Raw genomic sequence first — 22,278 nt, 5'->3', positions numbered from 1 at the left:
ACAACAACATCTGGATGGTCTGATGAATATAGAGTATGATTCCGACTAGTGCTTGCCTACATGAGGGCAAAAGGAGCGTCTGAGGTTCCATGACAATTGTAAGTGATGTTTTCGACTCGCACGGATATGGTCGAGTCTGGTATCTATGAACCGCAAATGACGAGTTTAGTAAGTGTGCGCAGTTTCGCTGTGCTAACTTAAACCGTTCGTTTGATATGTGGGTTTTTCATCTGTACCCACGGGTTCCATCTTAGATACGGCATCCATTTTGTCTCTTGCCCTCAAGTAGCCAGCGAACGGACGCTGTCCGCTTCGCGACCCTGGGACTCCCAAGATATTTGTGGAAGACACATGTCCTTTGTAAGTGTCTTTATGATGAGGGGGATGATACTGTAAGGCAGATGGCCCCGCTCGAGGCTCATCTCGCCGTGCCGGTTTATTGTCTCAGCCGTGCATCTCATTAGGCACGTCCCTTTGATGCCTGTATCTCGTGTTTCCCGATACCTCCCCTTTTACACCCTTTCCGATCTCCCCACTGTCTCCATCTTCCTCTGCACCTGTCTTTGTTCCTATTTCGATCTGTTTTACTGCCGATTGGAATGCACTAATGTTGGGAAGATGGGTTTTTACAGTTGGGAACCGCCAAATGTTTCCGCACTTATGTTCTGGACCTTATGTGTATCAAAGTGACCAAAGCGACCCCTCTGGGGGATAATTATGGGAACCGGGTTGTAAACTTTTGTGTACCATGTTGTCCTATGGGTAAATTCTATATAAAAGGAGCGATCCTCAGAACCAATTTGAAGCAGTCTCCCCAAGTTGCACGTGTTGTACTTGTCGTGACTTCTGTGTTCCCTGCAGTAAATAAACCTTGAATCTTTGACGCCGAAGGAAGTGTCCCGTGTCTTTGTCATTCGTACGCCGGAGCAGGTTACCCACGAAGGTTTCAGGTGTTGTGCCCTGGCACCGCTGGGTCTTAAAGAACCCAGTCCTTCAGTATAGGCACACCACAACCCCACCAGGTACACCTGATAGGTGCCCGACTGGAGGCTACGTAGTCCCTGGGCGCTCCCGCTCTATGGGTCCCCACTGCATGCAGCACCACCACGACAGGGACACACCTGTGAAGGTCCCGGTCGGCCCGCTCGTGGCAGCGTCGTTGATCAGCGCCTCAACTTGGGCCAAACTCTCCTGGCAGCGTCTCCCAAGTCCCAGACCCGCAGAGTCCCACTAGGAATCCCCAGGTGCCTCACTTACTATCATCGGACGCGTCCGCAGTCCTCAGGCTCACCACTTACCTCAAGAGCGCTCCACACCAGTTCCAAACCCACTCAAAATAGCGCCTCCTTCAAAATGGCACCCACTCCCTACCGCGCTAATCTGTGGGCCAGCAGAGTCTCCAGGCCCGGTGTCAAACAGCTCCCTTCAATTCCTCCGTGGCATCCGATTCCTCCGGTCACTGCAGGTGCACCACCCCCTAGGTCCTGCACACTGGATGGCCTCTTCAGGGCTGTACTACCAGCCACAGCGTGTCGCCCAGCGGGGGGGGGGTTCAACCACCTTGTCCGCCCCGCGGTTAATGTGCGTCAGCCACTTGGGCACACTTCAATCCTCCCAGGGGCCTAGGCCAGTCCTCAGCAGCCAGCACCTCACCTTAGAATGGGGCCCGCCTCACACCCAGCTCTCATTCATCGCCTCTCTGCAGCTTTCCGCAGCTCACACAGGCCTGCAGGGCCCGCACCTCTCACAGGGCCTGCACAGGGCCAGGACCCCCGCTCACCCTCCGCCGCCCCGTGTCACAACTCAGACGGCGGTTTTCCAGGCCGTGGCTCCGCTCCGCTTCTCGGCTGCCAGCAGACTTCAGGGCACGCCTAGCCCTCGGAGCACCTCGCTGCCTGTGTGGGTCCACACCTCGCCTAGCTTCTGCTCCACACCTCAGAGCCCGGCAGCGGCGTCAGACAGTCAGTGCCTCCGGTCCGTGGCGGGGTTCGGCACACAGGACCCGCGCTCACAGGGCAGTGCAGGATCTTGCTTGCTACCTCACGGTGCAGTCTCAGGCTGCAGCAGCAGCTGCTGCCTCTCGTTTTGCTCGCCTTTTTCTCCCGGGCCGCGAGATGGAGGCCACCAGGAAGAATTCCAAAAGGACAGATCAGCACCAAAAAGAATAACCTCTGTTTTATCAGAGTTAAGCTTTAGATAGTTTTCATGCACCCAAGTGACTATGTTAATACTGCGTTCTCTAAAGTTTGGCATCAGAGGAGATGGACACTATAATTTCAGTGTCATCTGCATATGACACAGTGGCAAAGCCAAAGGATCTGATGAGTATGGCCAGTGGTGCTATATAAATGTTAAAAAGGGTAGGTGATAAAGATGATCCCTCGGGGACTCCGCAAGGAAGACAGAACTAATCTGGATGGAGAGGGCTACGCCTTTAACTCTGATCCTCCCACGCCTGTTAATTAACACAGAATGGTTTACCGTATCGAAAGAGCTTGAGAAGTCGAGGAGAATAGGCGCAGCCCGTCCACAAAAGTCTACTTGTCTATGAATCTCCTCTGTAGCAACCAACAAGGCTGATTCAGTACTGTGGGAAGGCCTGAAACCATGCTGTTTGGTATCCAAGATATTCTGAGAATCAATAATCTTCATTAATTCCAAATTAAGCACCTTTTCCAGGATTTTTATAGGTAGTGGTAATCTGGATATTGGTCGATAACTTTTCGTATCATTGGGGTCCAGAGTGTTTTTTTTTTTTACAGTGGGCAGATTAGAAGCTTGCTTTCACTTTGTAGTGAAAGTGCCCAATATCTGCACTTGATGAAGAAGAACAGTAAGCTGCTCAGCTACTGATACTAAATGCAAAATTGATGAAGGACATGGATCAAATTGGGACCCTGATTTAATAGATTCAAGGAGACCCTGAGTCCTTTCTTGAGAAAATGGTGTAAAATGCTCCAATTGTAGGAGGCTAGATTAAATATCTTCAGTGGAGGAATTTGGGTCAGTTACCTTCTCTACAAACAGCCTGTTGGAAGTATGAGAAAGTTCAACATAAATCCCAGAGACCTTGGATTGAAAATATTCGGCCAGCTTATCGCCAAGCTCCTGAGAGGGAATGATGGACTGAGCATTATTGTAATTTGCAAGTGATGTGATGGTTCTTTAGTAGAATCTTTAGCCAAGCATATTTTCTCTGTAAAATATTTATATTTTTCAACCATAATCAATTTTTTATAGTTGGCTAGTGCTAATGTATATTGTGCTTTATTTTCTCTTTTAAATGCAGATCTCCATTTTCTTTTAGTGCCCTACATTTTTGTTTGAGTCTTTTTAGTTCGTCGGAATACCATGGAGCGGTGGGGTTTTTCAGAAAACATCTAATGATGTTGGTGGAGCCAGCTCGGTGGCTGCCGAGTGTAGACAGTTGTTAATATTTTCGGCAGCATCCTCAACATTACCAAAAAGGTCAGGTTTAGTTGGGTAAGTTTCTCCATTTTCTTTTAGTGCCCTACATTTTTAGTTCGTCGGAATACCATGGAGCGGTGGGGTTTTTCAGAAAAGATCTAATGATTTTTGGTGGAGGCAGCTCGGTGGCTGCAGAGTCTAGCCAGTTGTTAATATTTTCTGCAGCATCCTCAACATTACCAAAAAGGTCAGGTTTAGTTGGGTAAGTTTCTGGTCTAAAACTGTGCCATCCAGTTTACACCAGAGACGTTTGTGAATCGTCTTAGGAGCATTAACAAGGTGAATGTCTTTATTAGAGATATTCATATTAAAACAGACCACAAGGTGATCGGTCCAGAGCAGGGGAATAACTTTTTCAAACTATAACTCAGGACTATTCGTGAAAATACCATCAAGAGTGTGGTTAGCTATATGTGTGGGTTGATTTACCAATTGATCTAAATCAAAACACTTAAAACAATCAAGCAACTGAGCTTTATCTAAACATTTAGGTTGTTCTAAGTTAAAGTTAAAATCTCCTAATATGGTAAAAGTGGTGTACTAAATGCAAAACTCCATAAAATTCCACACATCTGACATAAACTTTCGCAAGGGCATGGTGGATGATAGAGTAATGCCCCATTAAAAGTGGAGGCTTGTTAAGACTAAACATAATAGCAAGGCTTCCTTGCACAGTAGAAGGGCCGGACTAAAGGAGATACTAAAATGGTTATGCTACACTAATGCAATTCCTATCTCTCTCCCCACTGCATTATAGTGCGTGTTCCCTGCATCCACTTCTGAGTGTCTGTGGTGCAAGGTGGAGGAGGTCAATTTTTACCACATGGTATCGGAGTGCCCGCTGCGACCAATGACATGGTTGTAGGTAACTGCTACCATGGCGGCACTGGCGGAACATACTTTGGTGCCCACTCCGAAGACCTGCCTCTTTGGCCTTCTCCTTAAAGACAAGGGGAACAAACACTTAAAATAGGTTTGTAGACCTTGATTTTATGCTCTTCAAATGACAAATTGCAGTGACGCTGAATGCATCCTCTGTCTCGGAGAGACAGAGGTGGCTACTCATGCTGGTGCAATGGGAACACACGAAGGCTAATGCACTACACTCACTGCACGCTAGAAGAGCTGGCAGGGTCCGGGGAGGGAACTGGGACACTTACATTGCAAATATTGAAGCCAAGAATGACACCCACTCACCATGAAGGGAACACCCCAGAGTTCCTATTGTCTAACCATATGTTGGTGACATGATTACATGCTCATTGCATTGCTCTACTGTATGGTGGTCCATATGCTCTCTTGTGACGGCGAGCGGCTGCATGGCGCTGACACCAGTGCCAACTACAGATGGACAATTTTTAGGGTAGAGATGCTCACATGTATTAATGTTCAGATAACTACCTGTTCATTGCTCCTAGATTGCACAATGCGGACTCAACACTACCCCCACTGCTCCGTGGCTGTCACTTTCTTGTCTACCTTTTGTGATATAATGATGTGATGTAATATAATTTAGTACAAACAGTACAGGATTGTAGGTTAGTTAGGGAACAAGAATATTGTGTGCTATTTTCTGAAAGGACTGTGAGGGGAGATCAATTTTAGGACAGGAGGCAATTGTTCCTTGGGCAAGGAGCAAAGGTGGGAAAGGATATTTCAACGAAGGAAAATTTCTTGAAGCCAACAGTAGGATTAAAGAGGCATTTCAAAGATTGCGTTATGGAGTGTATTTACTCCGTTTGGATTTCAGGGAATCAGGAGCAGATGCATAGAAGCATTTACCAACACGGTATAAGACTTTAGATGTAATTCTTTTGTGAATGGGCCAAAATAGGAGAGGCAGAAAAAAAGATGTACCTGGATTTATAAATCTGGCAGCTTGATTTTGAATAGTCTGTAGTCTATGGATTTGATTATTGGGGATGCCTTGGTAAAGGGCATTACAGCAATCCAGACTGGAGTGAATGACAGGAAAATAAACACCAACAATTTGGTGAGCAGAAGAGGTAATGTAGGGGGTGTTTTTATATAGAATTTTAGTAGGCACAGGGCTAAGGAATGACGCAGATTTACATTCCCTAATTATTTTTAAAGGGTGATAGAACAGTGGTATTTCTAGATATTCCAGCCTGCCTGCAGAGATTTTTACCTCTGCTTTATCAAAGTCAGAATTTGTCAAACACTCCCCTTCTGTGGAATAATGAAAAAGGGTCATCTTGTAAATGAAAAAAAATTGATATTTGGTTGGAAGCAAAGGGGATAGGGTTGGTGTTACTGGAAAGTTTGTTTATAATGTTAAAGATTTTTTTTTTGGGGTTTTGCCATTACAAGATGATTGCTGTAATACTCTTTGCGGGTCAATAATATGGCTTTTTTGAAAACCATTGGTTTTGTTTTTATACAGCAGCTTGTCATCTGGTGAGGAGTGTCATTGACATTTTTGTTCTGCATTTTTTGCTTTTAGCTTTGCTATATGGAGAGATTCGGTAAATCAAGGAGATAATTTTGATTATCTTTCCTTTGGAAAAGGAAATAAGAGCTATAGTATTTGCAATAAATGTGTACTAATCAAAGTCTATCAAAGTGCAGATGAACATGGGGGGAAGAGAAATAAATCCAAATGTTTTCAGTCTCAATCTGATGGAATAGTCTAGATGTAATAGTCTAGATGTAGTGGGGAGCAAGGCAAGAAGTCTCCCTTTGTAAGATTGTTTTTAATTAAGGGTAATATGGGAATTATCCGTCAATCTAACCAAAAGAATCTCTTTCTTCGCTCCGCCGACCTCTCCCTAGCCGAAATTCCTTGCATCCGCAAAGCCAGAATGGGAGGAAGAACCTTCTCCTACATCGCGGCCAAGACCTGGAAGGAACTCCCCCTCAGCATCAGACGAACATTGTTCATGTATACCATTAGTAAAGATGTAGTCCGTCGGACGACAAGATCATAGAAATAAAATAACATTTGTTTTGGGAAAAAATAAGTTTTGTGAAATTTTTCCTGTCACAATTTTATTTTTAATAACTCTTTTTCTGCAATTTAAATGTATTTCCTTTTTAAAGAAACTACGCAAAAATCGGGCAATAAATACTTTTCATAGGCTGTTAACAAGACTTTTTTTTTTCATTGCCTTTTCAAAAGAAAAGTGCAATAAATATAAATTTTTGTAAAAAGTGCCCGGGATTCCACACGTGTCGGACAAACTCAGTGCCTCGAATAATAATGAAAATCCCCTAGAGGAGACAAGGAGCTATTTTATATACGAAGCTTGGATCCCTGCTTACAGAGAGAGCAGAACGGCAGCTGAAGTAAGTTAAAAAAATGCTTTTAAATGCATGTTGTATACGTGTTTCGGGTGATAGTGTACTTATTTGAGAGAAAGCGTGTGTGTGTGTGAGAATGTGTATGTGTTAGTATATTTGCGAAAGTGAAAGTGAGTGAGAGCAAAAGGCAGGTAGTGAGTGATAATGTGTGAAATTGAGTGTCCGTAAGTAAGCATGTGAGTCACAGCGAGTGACAGTAAGAGTGACTGCAAGTGAGTGATTGCTAGAATGAGTGTGAAGGAGTATTAGAGAGCCCGAGAATCAAAATGAGTTTGAATGAGAGTGACAGTGAGTAAATTAGAAAAAATAATTTGTGAGTATGAGTGAGTGTAACTGAGAAAGTAGGATTGAGTCAGAGCAAATTTGAGTGAGTGAGTGTAAATGTGTGAATCAGAGTGAGTGATAACAAGTGAGAGTTAGTGAGAATTTGGGAGTGAGAGTAAGAGAATGAGTGACAATGAAATGAGTGAGTGCAAGTTAGTGAAAAAGAATAAGCAAGAGTGAGAAAGAGTGTGAGTGAGAGAGTATAAGTGAGCGTGAGTAGGAATGTGCAACAATACTTGTGAATCTGCCATCGGCCCTAGCAAAGTGAAGGTAATTCCTGTGTTATGGCGCTGGCAATCTTTAGCATGACAGGCACCTGTGTTAAAATACTGGCAGACTGGAGGTAATGGTCAAACACTGGTACTGGCACACTGGATGTCATTCTTGGCCCATAGGACACCCATGGAAAAATGCTACAGTGATTATGCTTGAGGAAATTCTAACCATTGAGGTACCAGTGGTAAAATGGCACTGCATATTGGATGTAATTATTGTCATGAGGGAGGACAACCGTAGCATTCGAGAACGAGGCAACCATGATAAAATGCTGACCTTGACATGCTGAGGCAACTTTTCAAATAAGGGTCACACATTCTATATGAAAGGTATTATTGGCAAAATTCTGGCTCTGTTTTTGTTCTAAGATGGCAGCCCTGTGAAAATGCTGGTCCTGGCACAATGGAGGTCATTTTTGACATGTGAGCACCCATACAATATTTTGAAAAAATGCAGCAACTTCTAGGGAGTGTCCGCTTTCATTGGCTTGACACACTGTGAAAGGAATACTTAAGGAGATTCCCTTCAGAGCCTATGTGTTTTTTGCAAATTCATGTACAAGTTGTGCTTCAAAATTAACTATTTGATCCTATTTGTTTCAAAATTTTCTCTGGGGCAGGAACCCCCTGAACCCTCTTAGAAGAGATCTGTATGGGTGGTGGTGTTGTATTAATCATGCAGTTATTATGGAACTTCAGCTCTGTCCGTAACTGTGATGTCATCAGGGTTAAGGTCATGTGCAATAACCTCCTGAGAAATCTACAGTCAAAAGTCATATGGTGTGACTACCTGTGACGTCATTAAGGTCAAAAGGCATGTGATGTCACTAGCGCTACCCCAGGCATTTTCATTAATCAGACAGGACATGTGCATGAGTACTGGGGGTGAACAGACTTCTATCTCCCCAGAGCCTACAGCCTACTATCACATTGCGTTACAGCTCCACTTCTACCCAGTCGACGATGTGAGCCCTGCAGAAAGGTGACCTCCTCTCCCTTCTTCACTCTACCGATTGGGTCATACAACAGATTCGAACCTCTCCTTAGCTGCCAAGGTTTCAGATTGCTATGTGTGACATTTGCATAATTTCAGTGTAGTAATGAGTGCCATTTCAACGACTATGAGTAACACTTTCTTGTGAGCAATAAACACAAAGGAAACATCCATATCAGAAACTACACGTCAAGCCGCGTGGCGCTGACGAAAATGATAGTCCAACCACAAATATTGTATTACTGCGCCAATATCCCGAACTACGTCCATGCCAAACTGTTTCGCGAGCTGGAAACCTTACTCCGCGGCCTTATTTGGAACACAGGGCGACCCCGTGTGGCGATGGCGAAGCTATATTCACCCACTGAAGCTGGGTGCCTCGCAGTCCCCAACTTGGAACTGTACTACTTGGCGGCACAAATGCAGTGGGTGTCGGGATGGCTGGACGGCAGGAACTTGGCAGATACTGCCACATACACCACTACCTGGACCCGTATGCAAATTTGCACATTGTTCCATCCTCTAAGACTCCCTGCCCTACACAACTACACCTAGCGGTGGGGCGCAGGTGCTTTCTGCGCAGCTTAAGGCTGACCCGAATGGCGAGACTGTACGCCCCAGTGCTCCCCCTGCTGGGCACCCCCAGAGAAGGTGGAGTAGTCACGGAAACCACGCTGGACAGATGGACGAAGGCGGGAGTGGAGACACTGGGAGACCAGTACGAGAACGGAGCTCTGCTCCCTTTTGCAGAGCTCACTGCGGGCACAGGCTTGCCGGCCGGTCAGTTTCTTTTGCATGCATCCCTAGTACATGCGCTGACGGATGCCTGGGGTGACATGTCTGAGGAACCGCCAATGCACCACTTCATACAATACCTACATGTCATGGGGAACGGCATACACGTGGTGCACTGGTTAGCACAGGCCCTACTGGTGCATACACAGCACTCTACTCAACCACTAAGAGACAAATGGGCGGTGGATAGGGGGAGAGACTGGACGGACAAAGAATGGACAATGGTGCTGAATAGCCCAGACAACGTCCCACGTAACTCCCGCTTCAAGACCATACAATTCTACATCTTGCACCGAGCATACCTATCACCAGATAAGAACAACAGATATTTTTCAGTCACCAATATGGCATGTCAGAGATGCTGACTGGTAGGAGCAGATCTCTTGCACATGCTTTGGCTGTGCCCCAATATACAGTCATACTGGGAAATGATCACAACACTACTGACACGGTGCACTGCAGAGAATATACCGCACACATGGGAAGCCTGCATCCTAGGGCTCTATAAAAGAACCAAGCTGAATAAGGTACCGGCTAGGTTGTGGGACCTGGGCCTTGTTACGGCTAAGCGTTTGCTTACCAGGCACTGGAAGAGCAACGAGCCCCCACATATTCGGCAATGGCACGCCTCTTTCACTAATTGGGCGAGGGCGGAGGGCACGGTAATGCGCCGAGAAGAGAGAAGTTCCCCATTGCGCAGCACTGGGATGACACCCTGAACTCCTTCCAGCGAGCAAGCCTGGAACAAGGAATCACTTGAGAAGAGATCCACTCTCGGAACTGACCATAAGCATGGGCCGGAGCAGTGACCCTACGCGCCCGCCACCTTCTCCCCTATTGGCGACAGGGTACAAGACACGTCGCATAACACAGCAACGCAGCAACACCGCAAGAACATTTTGCACAACGTATCAGAAACCCACTTGCCCCCTGATATTACCGACCTCTTGGACACTACGCAAAAACACGCTGCCCCCCCCCTTCAGGGAGGGAACTCACCCCACGCACAGGACATAACCAGTGACTATGCTAAGACCTAGTGGACCTGCCCCTACGATCGCATATTGACGCTTCACACACCGCATTGGCACTCTTACCTCACTCTAATTCCATCACAAACACTAATTTTCTTACAACCCCCCCTTTCCTACTTGTATATCTGAGGAAGTTCCTTCTTTCTTTCTATGCCTCACATTTTTACCTTCTCTTACTCCCTGTTCTATCCTGTTTTCCTGTTTCCATAACGTTTATGACATGTAACCAGGATATTTCCCCGCTAGCACGACACAGTTAAATTGGCATACAAATGATCAGTTATTACACTATAATTGACGCCCAGATCTTTTCACAAGCACCAACGGTACATGACACATTGTACACTGCCTGCAAGGAATAGACAGGGAACACAAAAATTCAGGGAAAACATGCAACCCCAAACGGTGATGCATCATTATGTCTTCCCTATAGCTGTCACCAATGCTGGACGTCAACACCCATGTTGACGTATAAGATACAGTATATCCAAAATTAACAATTTGTTTGTTGGAATGCCGTTATGCCTACGCAGTCTTCTTTTGCATCGCTATTGTAAAATGTAACTGTCGTGATATTGTGAAAATTGCAGAAGATATGCGTTTATCATTTACCTCTTCCTTAATCCTCTGATGACTGTCGGTACATGTATTGAATATAATTGCAATGTTTAAGAAATGCTAATAAAATATATACAAACAAAAAAATCAGAAACTACACGTATTTGAGCAATGAGACACTAATAAGATATTAAAACTGCTACAGACGCCTGCAATGGCTGACTTATTATTACACTGAAATTATGAAAACGTCACACATAGCAATCTGAATTCTTGGCAGCTATGCCCAGTCATTTAGTGAATCAGGCAGGGTTCGATAAATTAAGAGTGGTCATAAGAGAAAAGCAACAGAAAGTGAACAGAAAGAGAGTCTGTTGGCATTAAAGAATCCTTGGGGATCGAGTTACCTTTGTTACACTAAGCATGCTCACAGTGGAGATTGATTCACTTGGCTTCAGTGAGTGACCTACGGAATCCAATGACGTAGAAAATACCTGGTGTTTCAACGATGCCAACACGCGTGGCTCAAGTAGGAAGCTCTTGACGTTTGAAGCCGAAAATCTAGTTGCAGCCGTCATAGAAAAGTGACAATGACACTACGTCTGTGGATCGGTGCTAGTTGGTGAAAAGCAACATGAACCTGCAAGGTGGCACCATGCTGATTCTCATGAGGGCACTGCGCTCAAGCTGATCCGATAGGCTGCACCGCGCCTCGAGTAACTTTAGCACTCTACCTGAGGCTTCTATGGCAAGTTGAAGGAACGCCGGTGGGACGAAGCGCTGTGCAGGGTGTGGCGCGCAGCTTCCTAGCCCGGCACCACTCCGGCGCCGTAGTTTGAGTCCGGGTGTTACTTGTCAGCCGCGGTGGGCCCAGCTTGATCGGATTTGGTCGGTCGCGCCGCTGTATTCATTAATGCGGTGCTGCAAACTTATCAGGCAGCAGCAATTACTCTGAATTCTGCAATTCTGAGAACTTCAACTTGTTGTTGTTGACCATTTCTTCTTTGTGCCTAGTGTAATTCTATGATTGCTTGTCCTCTGTACAGCACTTTAGTGTAGGCAAAGTGAAAATACAAATAAGCCCTTTTGGCGTGCAAAGGTGTCACAAAACAGATCAGCAGAAAAGCACTGCAAGTCGCAGCCAAGACGTTGTGTAAGGCACACAGTTTTGTTCTAGCCTGTTCCACTTCATCATAACAGAAAGCCCTCCTTTCAAAATGGCTGATTCTATTAAAGAGTATGGCTTTTATCAGAGAATAAATTCGAATTTGTCAGGGGAAGGCAGTCAGTGTGAAGCCCTTCCCCCACCCCGTCATTGGCAGCAGTGAGTGAGTCAATTAACGAAGCGCTGCGGCGCCGCAGCCAGAATAATTGCTGCATTGTTGTCTGACGGCACAGGCTGCAGATTTGCTACATTGTAGAGCTCTCAGCCACTCCAGAGCTGAGAGCAGAGGGATTTAACTATTTAGGAACTCAGCGCAGCAACACAGCATGTCTATTGGGAGCAGCAGAGCCCAATGCACAGGTGCTGCTGGTGGCATGGGCTGGCAGGTGGCAAAATGCGTGACAATGCATTTCAGTGTGGTGATGCGGAACACCACACTGAAATGCGTGAGCATCACACCTAATGCGTGATACTTGGCAAGACTGCCTCTCCGTCCTCACCTCGCCTTTGATTAATACAGTCAGATACCGCTCCAACCCTCCCCCACCTCTTTCAGTCTTACAGGGGACGCCCCAGTTACCCACGGTGTGAATATTGTAGCAAAAACACACAGACTTAGACCATGGAGCAGTAGCGTTGCAAGGGTGCAATGAGCATAATGCTAGTAAATAATGGAGACCTCTTTTCCCCTCATTTACAGGCAAACATGGAATGTAGTGGTCTGTTCGCACTCCTGGGCCTCACTGTCAGTCTCAATGATGACGTTTTCTCCGCCCCACCTGTGAGTACGCACTTTCATCATGCCACAGATTGCGCCCAAAGGGATACATCCAAATAAAATGTCATTTTAGGAGTATAATGATTGTAAACTGCTCGCTGTAAGCTCAAAGGCCACTGGATCAATGCGCGTGACCTTTCAGAACTGACACCACTATATTCGTCACACTCAGGAGAGCTGGAGGCGGAGCACGGTACCTCGTGAAAACCATAGCTCAAGGTGATCTATCAGAATCTGAGGAGATCTGGGACCCTGGGGGCGAATTAAACAAGTCTGCCGAGGCAGGGCATAGCGGCTCTGAGCAATCAGAGGGGAAACCCGAGTGCTCCAAGGCTGATGCTGCTGTCGAATACCCACGTCCATTATATCAAGACAGGGCAACGTCAATTATCCCGTGTATAGCTCACGCTGCCGCAGCTTTTCTGCATGCAAGAAGGCTCCCGCTTGACGTCATTGTACTGTATCACTACGGGAAGAACAATGCGCCAACCCTGGTAATCGAGCCTGGAAGACTCCACTGGAGTTTCCACCATCCCTTAAAGTTGATCACTACGAGATCCCTCCCAGCCCCATGCCCCCGCGCAGATGCCATGCTGAGGACAAACGGTCCTATTTTGCTGATCTCAAACTTGCTTTCGTTTAGCGAATGACACCTTAATTCCAGTTACGGTCAATACAATCGCTATATTCCTCTTCACCCTACTAACATTATGGCCCACATTCATGACAGTTCATCTGTGGCTCGCTGGATTTACCTTCAACATCAAAGACATATGCCATCACACCAACCATCATCCTGAACCCACAGAACCACTGGCCTTTTATCTCATCACAGCCTGGAGCCTCTGGAAAATCCTGTCTTTTAAGACCCAGAGCTGCTGCTGGGCCCTGTCACTGTAACGCAGCAGGCGCAATGGGAAGCGTAAAAAAAAAATAAAGTTAGGTGGGTGTAGGAAGGTGGAATCCGACTGCATGGTTAGCCCCACCTTTTGCCTGGTGTTTTGATGGTTTTTGACTTAGTTTGGCTGGGATCCTGCTATCCAGGGTCCCAGCCTATCTGTTTCCCTCTCTAAATTGATTGCATGTACATTAGGTACACTCCAGATTGGTTACTGGGTTACCCTTGTGAGTCCCTAGTGTATGGTACCTTAGGTACCAAGGGCATAGGTACCCCAGAGGCCTACCAGGGGCTAAAGCTTGTATTATGCCACCCCTGGGAAGCCTTACATAATGGCACCACAGGTCTGCTACTGCAGCCTGGGTAAGGTGGTGTCTGCACCAGAGGCGGAACTAGAGTCAAGTTTCGGGGGAGTGGGAGGAGTTTGGGGGGCTAAGAAAACATTTCAGGGGGGGGGGGCTGATTCTTCAAGCAAAAGGCAGAGTGGAACTCCAGGGGCTCTAAGAAGGGGTGAAAAACATCAAAGTCTCATTAACAAGTAAAAGGTCTTTTAAAGACCTGTGAAGTACTCAGGTGCGGCTGTGTGTGTGCCCAGGAAGCTGTCTCATCCCGGGCTGCCACACACTATGGGGGGGGGGGGGCTGAAGCCCTTTGAGTCCAATGGGTGTTGCGCGCCTGGTCTGCACCCCTTACTTAGATATAGTATACCTATAAAGGTTGTCTTTAAACCTACCATCAATAAGGGTCATTTGGACTGGTGCAAGGTGCCCACTAGAATAGTGGACAGCATATGCCAGGCCAACTTCTCACAGTGGGAAAGATAGAACAGACAGCCACTTGGCAAGTAGCGGGAGCCTTCCGGATTCCGTTTTTCGCAGCTATTTCTGGGACAGATCAAGGATCTGGCTGACCCTGGGAAATATGCTGAATTTGTCCTGGTGTCATCTTCCGACAGGGGACACAATTCAGCTGCGCCCTCACCATGCCTGCATTTCGTTTGGTGCAGTAACCCACAGGCTGCGAGGGGGCTTTCTTCCATTCACTTCCAGCTCGGCACACACAAAGCCCTGATTTAAATGGCCATCAGCCCTTCTTGGCTGGGAGCATCTGGAGCCCAAACCTAGTTGTCAATGCAATGGAAGGAAACAAAGGCACATAGCTTATTTCACAAGTACCTTAAACTAAGGCTTCGAGGCAGTTTTTGACTTTTTTCACACCCCAACTAAGAGATGTGCATGCACTGTTAGAATGCAATCTTTATCTGTGTATATGAGTAATTAATCACAAATAATTTAAATGGCACCTACTCATTTAATCCTTATTTAGTTCTTTTATAGCACTGCTCATCCTAGTGCAGGCTGTCATAGCACTTTACATCACACACAGAGACACAATAAATCATGCAAGTGTGTAAATCAATGTACAGGAAATGTCACTTAATATATGAGGGTTACACCAGTTAGGGCTCACATAACGTACATACTTGTAGATATTTGTTAAGAGTTAAATGGTTGGGAGAAACACAAAGTTAGGCTATAAAACGTGTTGCAGTAATTGGGGTTGCCTGTACTAACAAGACTTTATTAATTACCAGATGGGCCCTTCTTTGAAATCTTAGAATAACAACAGTCTGAGAAACAAGCACTAGCAAAGGCAATAGATTTCACCTATGCAAGAGCTACTCTCTTTGCCAAAGTGTTTAGCCATGTTGTACACCAGCGTGGCTGCTGTACAGCATAGAGGACGGTGGGGTGGAGTGTCGTGAAGTGGAGTGGCAAGGAGCGGAGTACAGTGTCGTAAAGTGGAGTGGCATATAGTGCTGTTTAATGGAGTGGCACACAGTGGAGTGGCGTAGAGTGGGGAACAGTGGAGTGGCGTAGAGTAGAGTGAACTGGTGTAGAGTTCACTGGCGCATAGTCTTACGAAGTATAGTGGCGTAGAGTGCAGCGGCATAGAGTTCAGCAGCGTTCAATACAGCATCGTAGAATGCAAGTATTGCATAGTAGAACGGAGTGGTGCAGAGTAGACTAAAGTGGAGTAGAGTACAGTGGTGTACAAAGCAGTGGTTCTGAACAGAGTTGCATACAGTGCAGTGGTGTAAAGAGGTACACAGTAGAGTGGCACAGAGCAGTCTATTGGCGTGGAGTGCAGTGTTGCAGAGTGCAGTTGTGCAGAATAGAGTTGGTGGCCTAGACTGTAGTGCTGTAGAGTGCAGTGTTGTGAAGTAGAATTGCACTGGCATAGAGTACAGTAAAGTGGCGTAGAGTGAAGTGGAGTAGAGTGCAGTGGAGTACAGTACAATGGTGCAGAGTGCAGTGGTGTGGTGTAGAGTGGTGCAGAGTGGAGTGCATCTGCGAGGAGTGGTGCAGAGTGGAGTGGTGTAGAATGGAGTATGCATGGTTTAGTAGCACACTGCCATTCCAGAAATTACCAATACATTTACTCATACATATAGTGATAGTAATAAAACGTACAGCGCACAAACAATAATGTGTGGAAATGGCATCAGTAAGTGTATTGATTTGTTTTGATCATGTTAAAGTATATTTCTAACACAATTCCGAATTAACAAAAATGTGCTTCATTTGTGCTTTCCTAATTCCATATTTTCTGAAATACTTGCACAGTTAATTTAAATATGTGCTAAAAAGAAAATCTTTCCTACACTGCCCTGGTATCCAGCAAGATCGTCACATATAAGCACCAAGCTCCCTCCAAAGACAGAGGCTGACATTTGACCTCAGTCTTTGAACACAAAGTAAATGTGACAAAATAAGAACGAGATTTACAAGCCTGTTTACTGAAAGGAGCACTCATGGGCGAATACTAGGAGAGGTAGAGTGAAAAGGCTTTGCTCCTTGAGAGGGACAAAATCAAGCTGCACTGCCTAAAACAAATAAAGAGAGCAAAAAGAAATCCAGAAAATGTGAGTTACAAACCACAAAACCACTGGTAAGCAATGGCTGGAATGCATTCCCAGGGAAACTTTCTGAATGTCCCCAATATGTCGGTAGGCTAGGCAGACGGTAGGCTTGAACCTAAAAACAATAAGGATCTAATCCCATGACTTTCAGTTAGAATGCAGCTCCTTGATGCCAGTAAATACACCATTGTGCTATATTAGAAGGATATAAGTGACAACATTATCTTAGCCCAATTACCTATGTTGGAAACTGCTTTTGCACTATTTTAAATGGACTGGCAGAGATATTTCCATTAAAGTATGTTTTTTCTCTCCCATTTCCTTTTTAATCTCACTCACAAATAGACCGCTTTACAGTGTGGTCGACTAGTTTCAGCCTAAAGGGCCACTAGCCCAGGCTTTCTTCAGGACCTAAATACAAAGATTGCTACTGCATTCTTCAAAAAAGTGGAATGTGCTCACACTAATAGTCTGAATACAACCTTTATGAAAATATCTCAATACAAGCAGAGTGATCTTCACACTTGTTTTGTATGAGATAAAAACCTCACCTCACCCGGTAACAACTCAGCTATGTGAGACCCCGCCCTATCCGTCGGTGCCTCGGACTCTCCTGAGTCACTTCCCACTGACTCAGGAGAGTCCGAGGCACCGACGGATAGGGCTAGCACTAGCACTGCACTGACTTTTCCATCACCCAAGCTACTGATGTCCACTCTTAATAGGAGACAACAATTAACTGAGTAATCTTCTTCCTGTTGGTCTATACTTCTTTCTGCTGTTGTTTATTGCAGTTTGATCGCAATCCGATCCCACAGCATCTTTCTCAGTGACCTGGAAGAGTTGTTTTAGGAAGGAAGGATATCCAAATGATGACACTGGCCTCTTTTGGTAGTTGATGGACATCCTATCATCTGGCGAAGGCTGCCTCTCTCTCTCTCTCTCTCTCTCTCTCTCTAAACTCTCTCTGGGCTGATTTCATTGTGGATATACGCTGGATGTGTTCAACCTTAGTTGTTGTGATAACCTGTTTTCTGCCCCCCCCCCTTTTTTTGAGACAACCAGATTATTTTGTAGTTGTGATAAATTGTACTGGGGATTAAATCTGTGATTTGGTCTTTAAACTTTCCCTTCGGGAGTTATTGGAAAAGGCTTTGTAAAATTACATCATTTGATTTTTTGATCTGACTGTAATACTTGTGGGTTTTTAGCCAATTTCCAGACACTGCGCTGTCAAGTTGTTTTGTTAAAACATTTGTAAAGCCCAACTATTCCTACGGAGCACCAGACGTTGTCACGCCATTAAAGCAATTAATTATTTCATGTGAGTCACCTCACACATAAAGCTTGGTAGCCAATATACCAAAAGGTTGAGGTCTAACATGCATTTTAAAAAAATCTCTTTTAAGAAAAATGTTCTTTGGAAAAACAAAATCCCTATCTACCCCAAACTGCCTCTGGGGGACGTGGAGCCATTCACTTTACAAAGTTTGTGCATAGCATTTACACCCCCAGCCCCCCACGCTCAAAGTTCACCAGCTGACACTATACAGGCAGCCCTTTATGTCCCAACAGCTTCAAATGCACTACTGATCACAGTGGATCATGAGGATACTTTCGACCCCACCCTCCCGCACCTTTGTCGGAACAAAAACCTGCCAAAACCCACCTCGCACACAAAAAAAAACCACCTAATAATTCACCTTCCTGCACTACAACAGATGGAGAAGCACATTGTCAATGAACCCTAAAACATGATGGCATCATCACTATCTTTCCAAGTCAACTCCTATCTCTCAAGCAAAGCCACATCCACTGAACTCCAGCAAGTGTGGATCTCCACACTCCTAACAAGTTAGTGACATAACCAAATAACCAATCACGTTGAACTCCAAGCCAGCAGGTGAATCGCCACTGGTTTAAATATAAGGCTGGTACTTTCCTAGACTAGTGCTAGGACTATACTAGTGATACCGGATCCTTCCTCTGCATTTACAGCACAGATCACTGAACTCTGCAGAACAGAATCAATGAAATCATTAGAACTGCAGAACAACAGAGAGATGATGACTAATAATGTTTCTCAAACACGCCACATCTTCCTCTCCCCAAGATATTGACGGCAGACGCAAACCTCACATTCTCATTTAAGTTACTGAAGGTTTTTGCCACCCGCCAGCTCCCTGAGTATTTGGAAGCCAAGAGCAGATGACAAGCAGACATTGGAGTCCTGAGGACATGGTGGGACTGGGAACAGCAACCAGTCCTGGCAGATTGTATCTCGACCAGCCTGAGGAATGTGGGGTGGGGGGTGTGCTAGTGAGAAGCACTGCTCGACTGTTTGTTGCAGGGTGCCGATATTGCAGTACTGCTGCGAAACCGGCCCCCAGGAACAAAACCTGCCCCCACAGGTACAAAACCGGCCCCCACCTCTCTGGCCCACTGGGGAAATGCCCAGTGCTCACAACTGCCAGTCCGGCCCTGCCTAAGGAACAAAACCAACTCTGGAAGGCAATATACCATCTGTATCTATCCTCTTGGGTCTCAGCCGAGTACAACTTAGTAGATCACTGAATACTACACACCCATCTCCGAAAATAAATGGGTTCTCTGGAATGCCACTCAAACGGATCAAACCATTATTCATGGTCCAAATACACTCAATGAAACTCAGCATAAAAACAATGCAAACAGGGCTCCTCTATTCCTCCTCTGCTATTTAAAGTGGACATCCACTGATCAAGGTAATCTTGCAATTTCCATGAAGGTGTGTTTAAATGAAATAGATGGACAACAAACGTATCATAACAGACTAATATGTATTTGTATATAGTCATATTGAAATAAATTTATATTTTAAAAGACCTTTACCAACTTGGTTTAGTATCCCGACAAATTGCAATCCTAATAAGCATTACAGCCATTGTTAGTTCATTGCTTGGGACCTCACTTGTACCGCTCACATCTTCCTCTTACCATGTCCCTTCTGGCTCGGCTGTGTGTGAGCCGCAGCAGCTCGGCGTACCTCTGTTCATACAGGTGAAGGAGCAGCATGAGGTAGAGTCCCGAATTCATGAGCTCGCTCTGGCCCTGTGGAGTGCAAAAAGCTTTATGAGTTGGCTGATCCTCAAGACAGAATACTTCCAGCATTTGTGTGTGAGAAGCAAACATTATAAGGATGGTTATGGAGGATAGCATTTGGAAACTGACACGTTCTGAAATGTAAAAAATGTGGTGCAAATCACTGAAATGTCTAATTGCATATTTTATGCTTTCCCATTGAAACACCGCCTTTCTGTGATCTTTGGAGCAGATCGCAAATGGTACCATGTAACACCCAACATCTAGTATACTGTATTTTAGCCATCCACACTTTTATGTTGCAGCTTGTAGGCCCATACAATTAATGGCACACATGACTTGAGACCACTTCACGATTCTGATTACACACAATAATTCATTGCAATGCAATTAATGCGTTACTCACCAGAAGTAGTTTAGGGGCCGAATACAAAGTGCTCAGAATTGAAGGCGGGGATGGTAACAGCATTACTGGCCTATTTGGGAAATCCAAGGTGCAGGATAAATGCGATATTTGTCCCATCATATTAAGATTGCTTTACTGCCATTTTAAATATGTCCTACACTTAGATATTTCTGGTAGTCTGGCTGTATCATATGCAGATGGTATAAGCATCCTTCTAGATTAGACACATATTTCGAACGACCACAAATGTAATTTTTTATAAAATACGATTTACTGTCTACACGTGTAACATAGTTGCCTAAATCTGCCCAGTTTGCAGCAATATTTAAAATAGATGACTCATCGAGGGCAGAAGGTGTGATGATGCAAAACAGAGGCCCTCTTGATAGCGAGGTACCAGCCTGAGGGGCCTGTATCCTGCTCCTAATGCTTCTCCTAGGCTTCGATGTCAAACTGATGTGATCCTTTGATTGGGGTGTCCGCTGCTGCAGCTCGCATGCACCCCCGGTCACATGAGGATGGCCGGACCGCATGGACATGCTTCGAAGGACCGGCAATGGCCACATGGTGGATCGGAGCCCTGACTGCGCAGCGCCTACTGCGTAGGACGGGGGCAGAGGAAATCTTGCCAAGGGGTCCTTGCTGCTGAACAACAGAGACCCTGGGGATTTTAATCTGGCCTTGCGCTGAGGCGGTGTGTGGATGTTATACTGGATAGAAGGATCATGCCCATCCTGATGGACTGGCCATGTGGCGGACAGCCTCATCCTGCCTCATGCTGAAGCTACATGCTGCTCCTCCTCATAATCCCTGGACTACATTGATGAGAAATTTACTCTACTAACCTCAAAAACAGTAATATAGACTGAAAGCCCGGCGCACATGCGGTGGCAATAAAGTTCCTGACAGTGCTGTTTGAACCCGCGCTATGCTGCTGCGAGTCACAGTATGCACTGAGCAGCCAAAGAGCACCAGAGACCGCTCGAGCAATCTGAACCCTGAGTCCCCTGGAGCTTATATGGCGGTTGTGGAGGTCAAACTCCTGCTCCTTGTTTTAAAGGCAAGCCTAAAGGCAATTAATGGTAAACTGGATGTGGTGACAAGCTGACGACTACATGACTGAAAGCTTAGAGAGGCAAAATGCTTGCTCTGGAGGTGTGGAACGCTAGGTTTCAGAGCCTGAAGAAGACCACAATATTCATGTGGACAACCTCCTAGCGACAGAAAAGACACTGGTGCCAGTGAAGGCCAAAAAAGAAGATATGGAGGTAAAGTTCTGTCACAACAACATCCAAATTATGGGAATGGCTTAGCCAACACACTTGGTGATACCTGAGCTGTTTGTGGAAAGCCATGCTGACAGATGATCGGGCAAGACAATTTCACAGCCATTTTTATTGTTGAGCATGCTCACTGGTGCCAAAACCTGACTACCACAGTGATGCAGGGCTAGGCCTTACAAGAGAGTCAACCCCGCCCCCCACACCCCCCTCCCCCCCCCCCAGCAATATCAGAGCTGCAATATCGCCCTACACCCTAATTTCCCACCACTGTACAGGGCAAACAGTCGGTCAGGCTTCCTCTGGGACTTGTCTTTATCAGTTTGCTCAGTCTTCAGGCGAGAAGCATCATCTGCGAAATGTGCTGGCAGCAGGTGAGACCATCTCTGGCAGAATCTCAGATGATAATATGGGGGAAGGACCTCTCCTGACTAGTGGTTAAGTTGTAGTCCTTATACACTAAATCTTATCAAAACTTGGAATTTCTAACATAAGTTAAGGAATATCGGGCATAGATTGTGTGGATCAAGGTACGCATCCCAGACATTTCCCTATGATCATATAAGGCAAAAGAACGTCAATTCAGACTTATTTTTTCGGTTTTAAATCTGTATGTGTTGTTATTTAACCATGACATGGTAAGGAGTAGACATTTGACCCAGACGAATGTTGCATTAGACGTTTTATTTATGCCATTAATTGTAGAACTTGACAATATCACAGTATAAAGATAAGGTCTGGCCACATCTGCGTCTAAAGGCAGACATGACAATGATTCTGCATAAATCAGGGAATATGGTGACTTCCATTGTCTAAGTTAATGAAGATGGCAGCCTCAATGAACTAAACTGGAGGGAGTTGGACCTTGACTTTATACCACTGTAGGATACCAATCCCAATCGGTTCTACAATAAATGGGGTGAGGAGTGCTTTTTTCCATCACATAGCTCCTATTCACAGTGTTGCCATCCTAACAGA

The 22,278-nt window shown here is 45.5% G+C and overlaps 1 protein-coding gene across 2 annotated transcripts in view; it reads right to left on the bottom strand.

The window, feature by feature from the left end:
* Window positions 1–22,278, bottom strand: part of MARCHF10 (membrane associated ring-CH-type finger 10) — a 279,236-nt gene that overhangs the window by 97,574 nt on the left and 159,384 nt on the right. For both annotated transcript variants that reach the window (XM_086923827.1, XM_086923826.1), the window contains exon 9: window positions 19,510–19,623. In XM_086923827.1, the coding sequence (XP_086779953.1) occupies window positions 19,510–19,623 (114 nt within the window). The remainder of the gene's footprint in view (window positions 1–19,509; window positions 19,624–22,278) is intronic.

The sequence above is a fragment of the Lissotriton vulgaris genome, chromosome 5 (assembly GCF_964263255.1).
Source record: "Lissotriton vulgaris chromosome 5, aLisVul1.2, whole genome shotgun sequence".
Taxonomy (NCBI): Eukaryota; Metazoa; Chordata; class Amphibia; order Caudata; family Salamandridae; genus Lissotriton; species Lissotriton vulgaris.
Note: the sequence above shows the minus strand (reverse complement) of the source record. Positions and strands in the feature narration are given on the sequence as shown.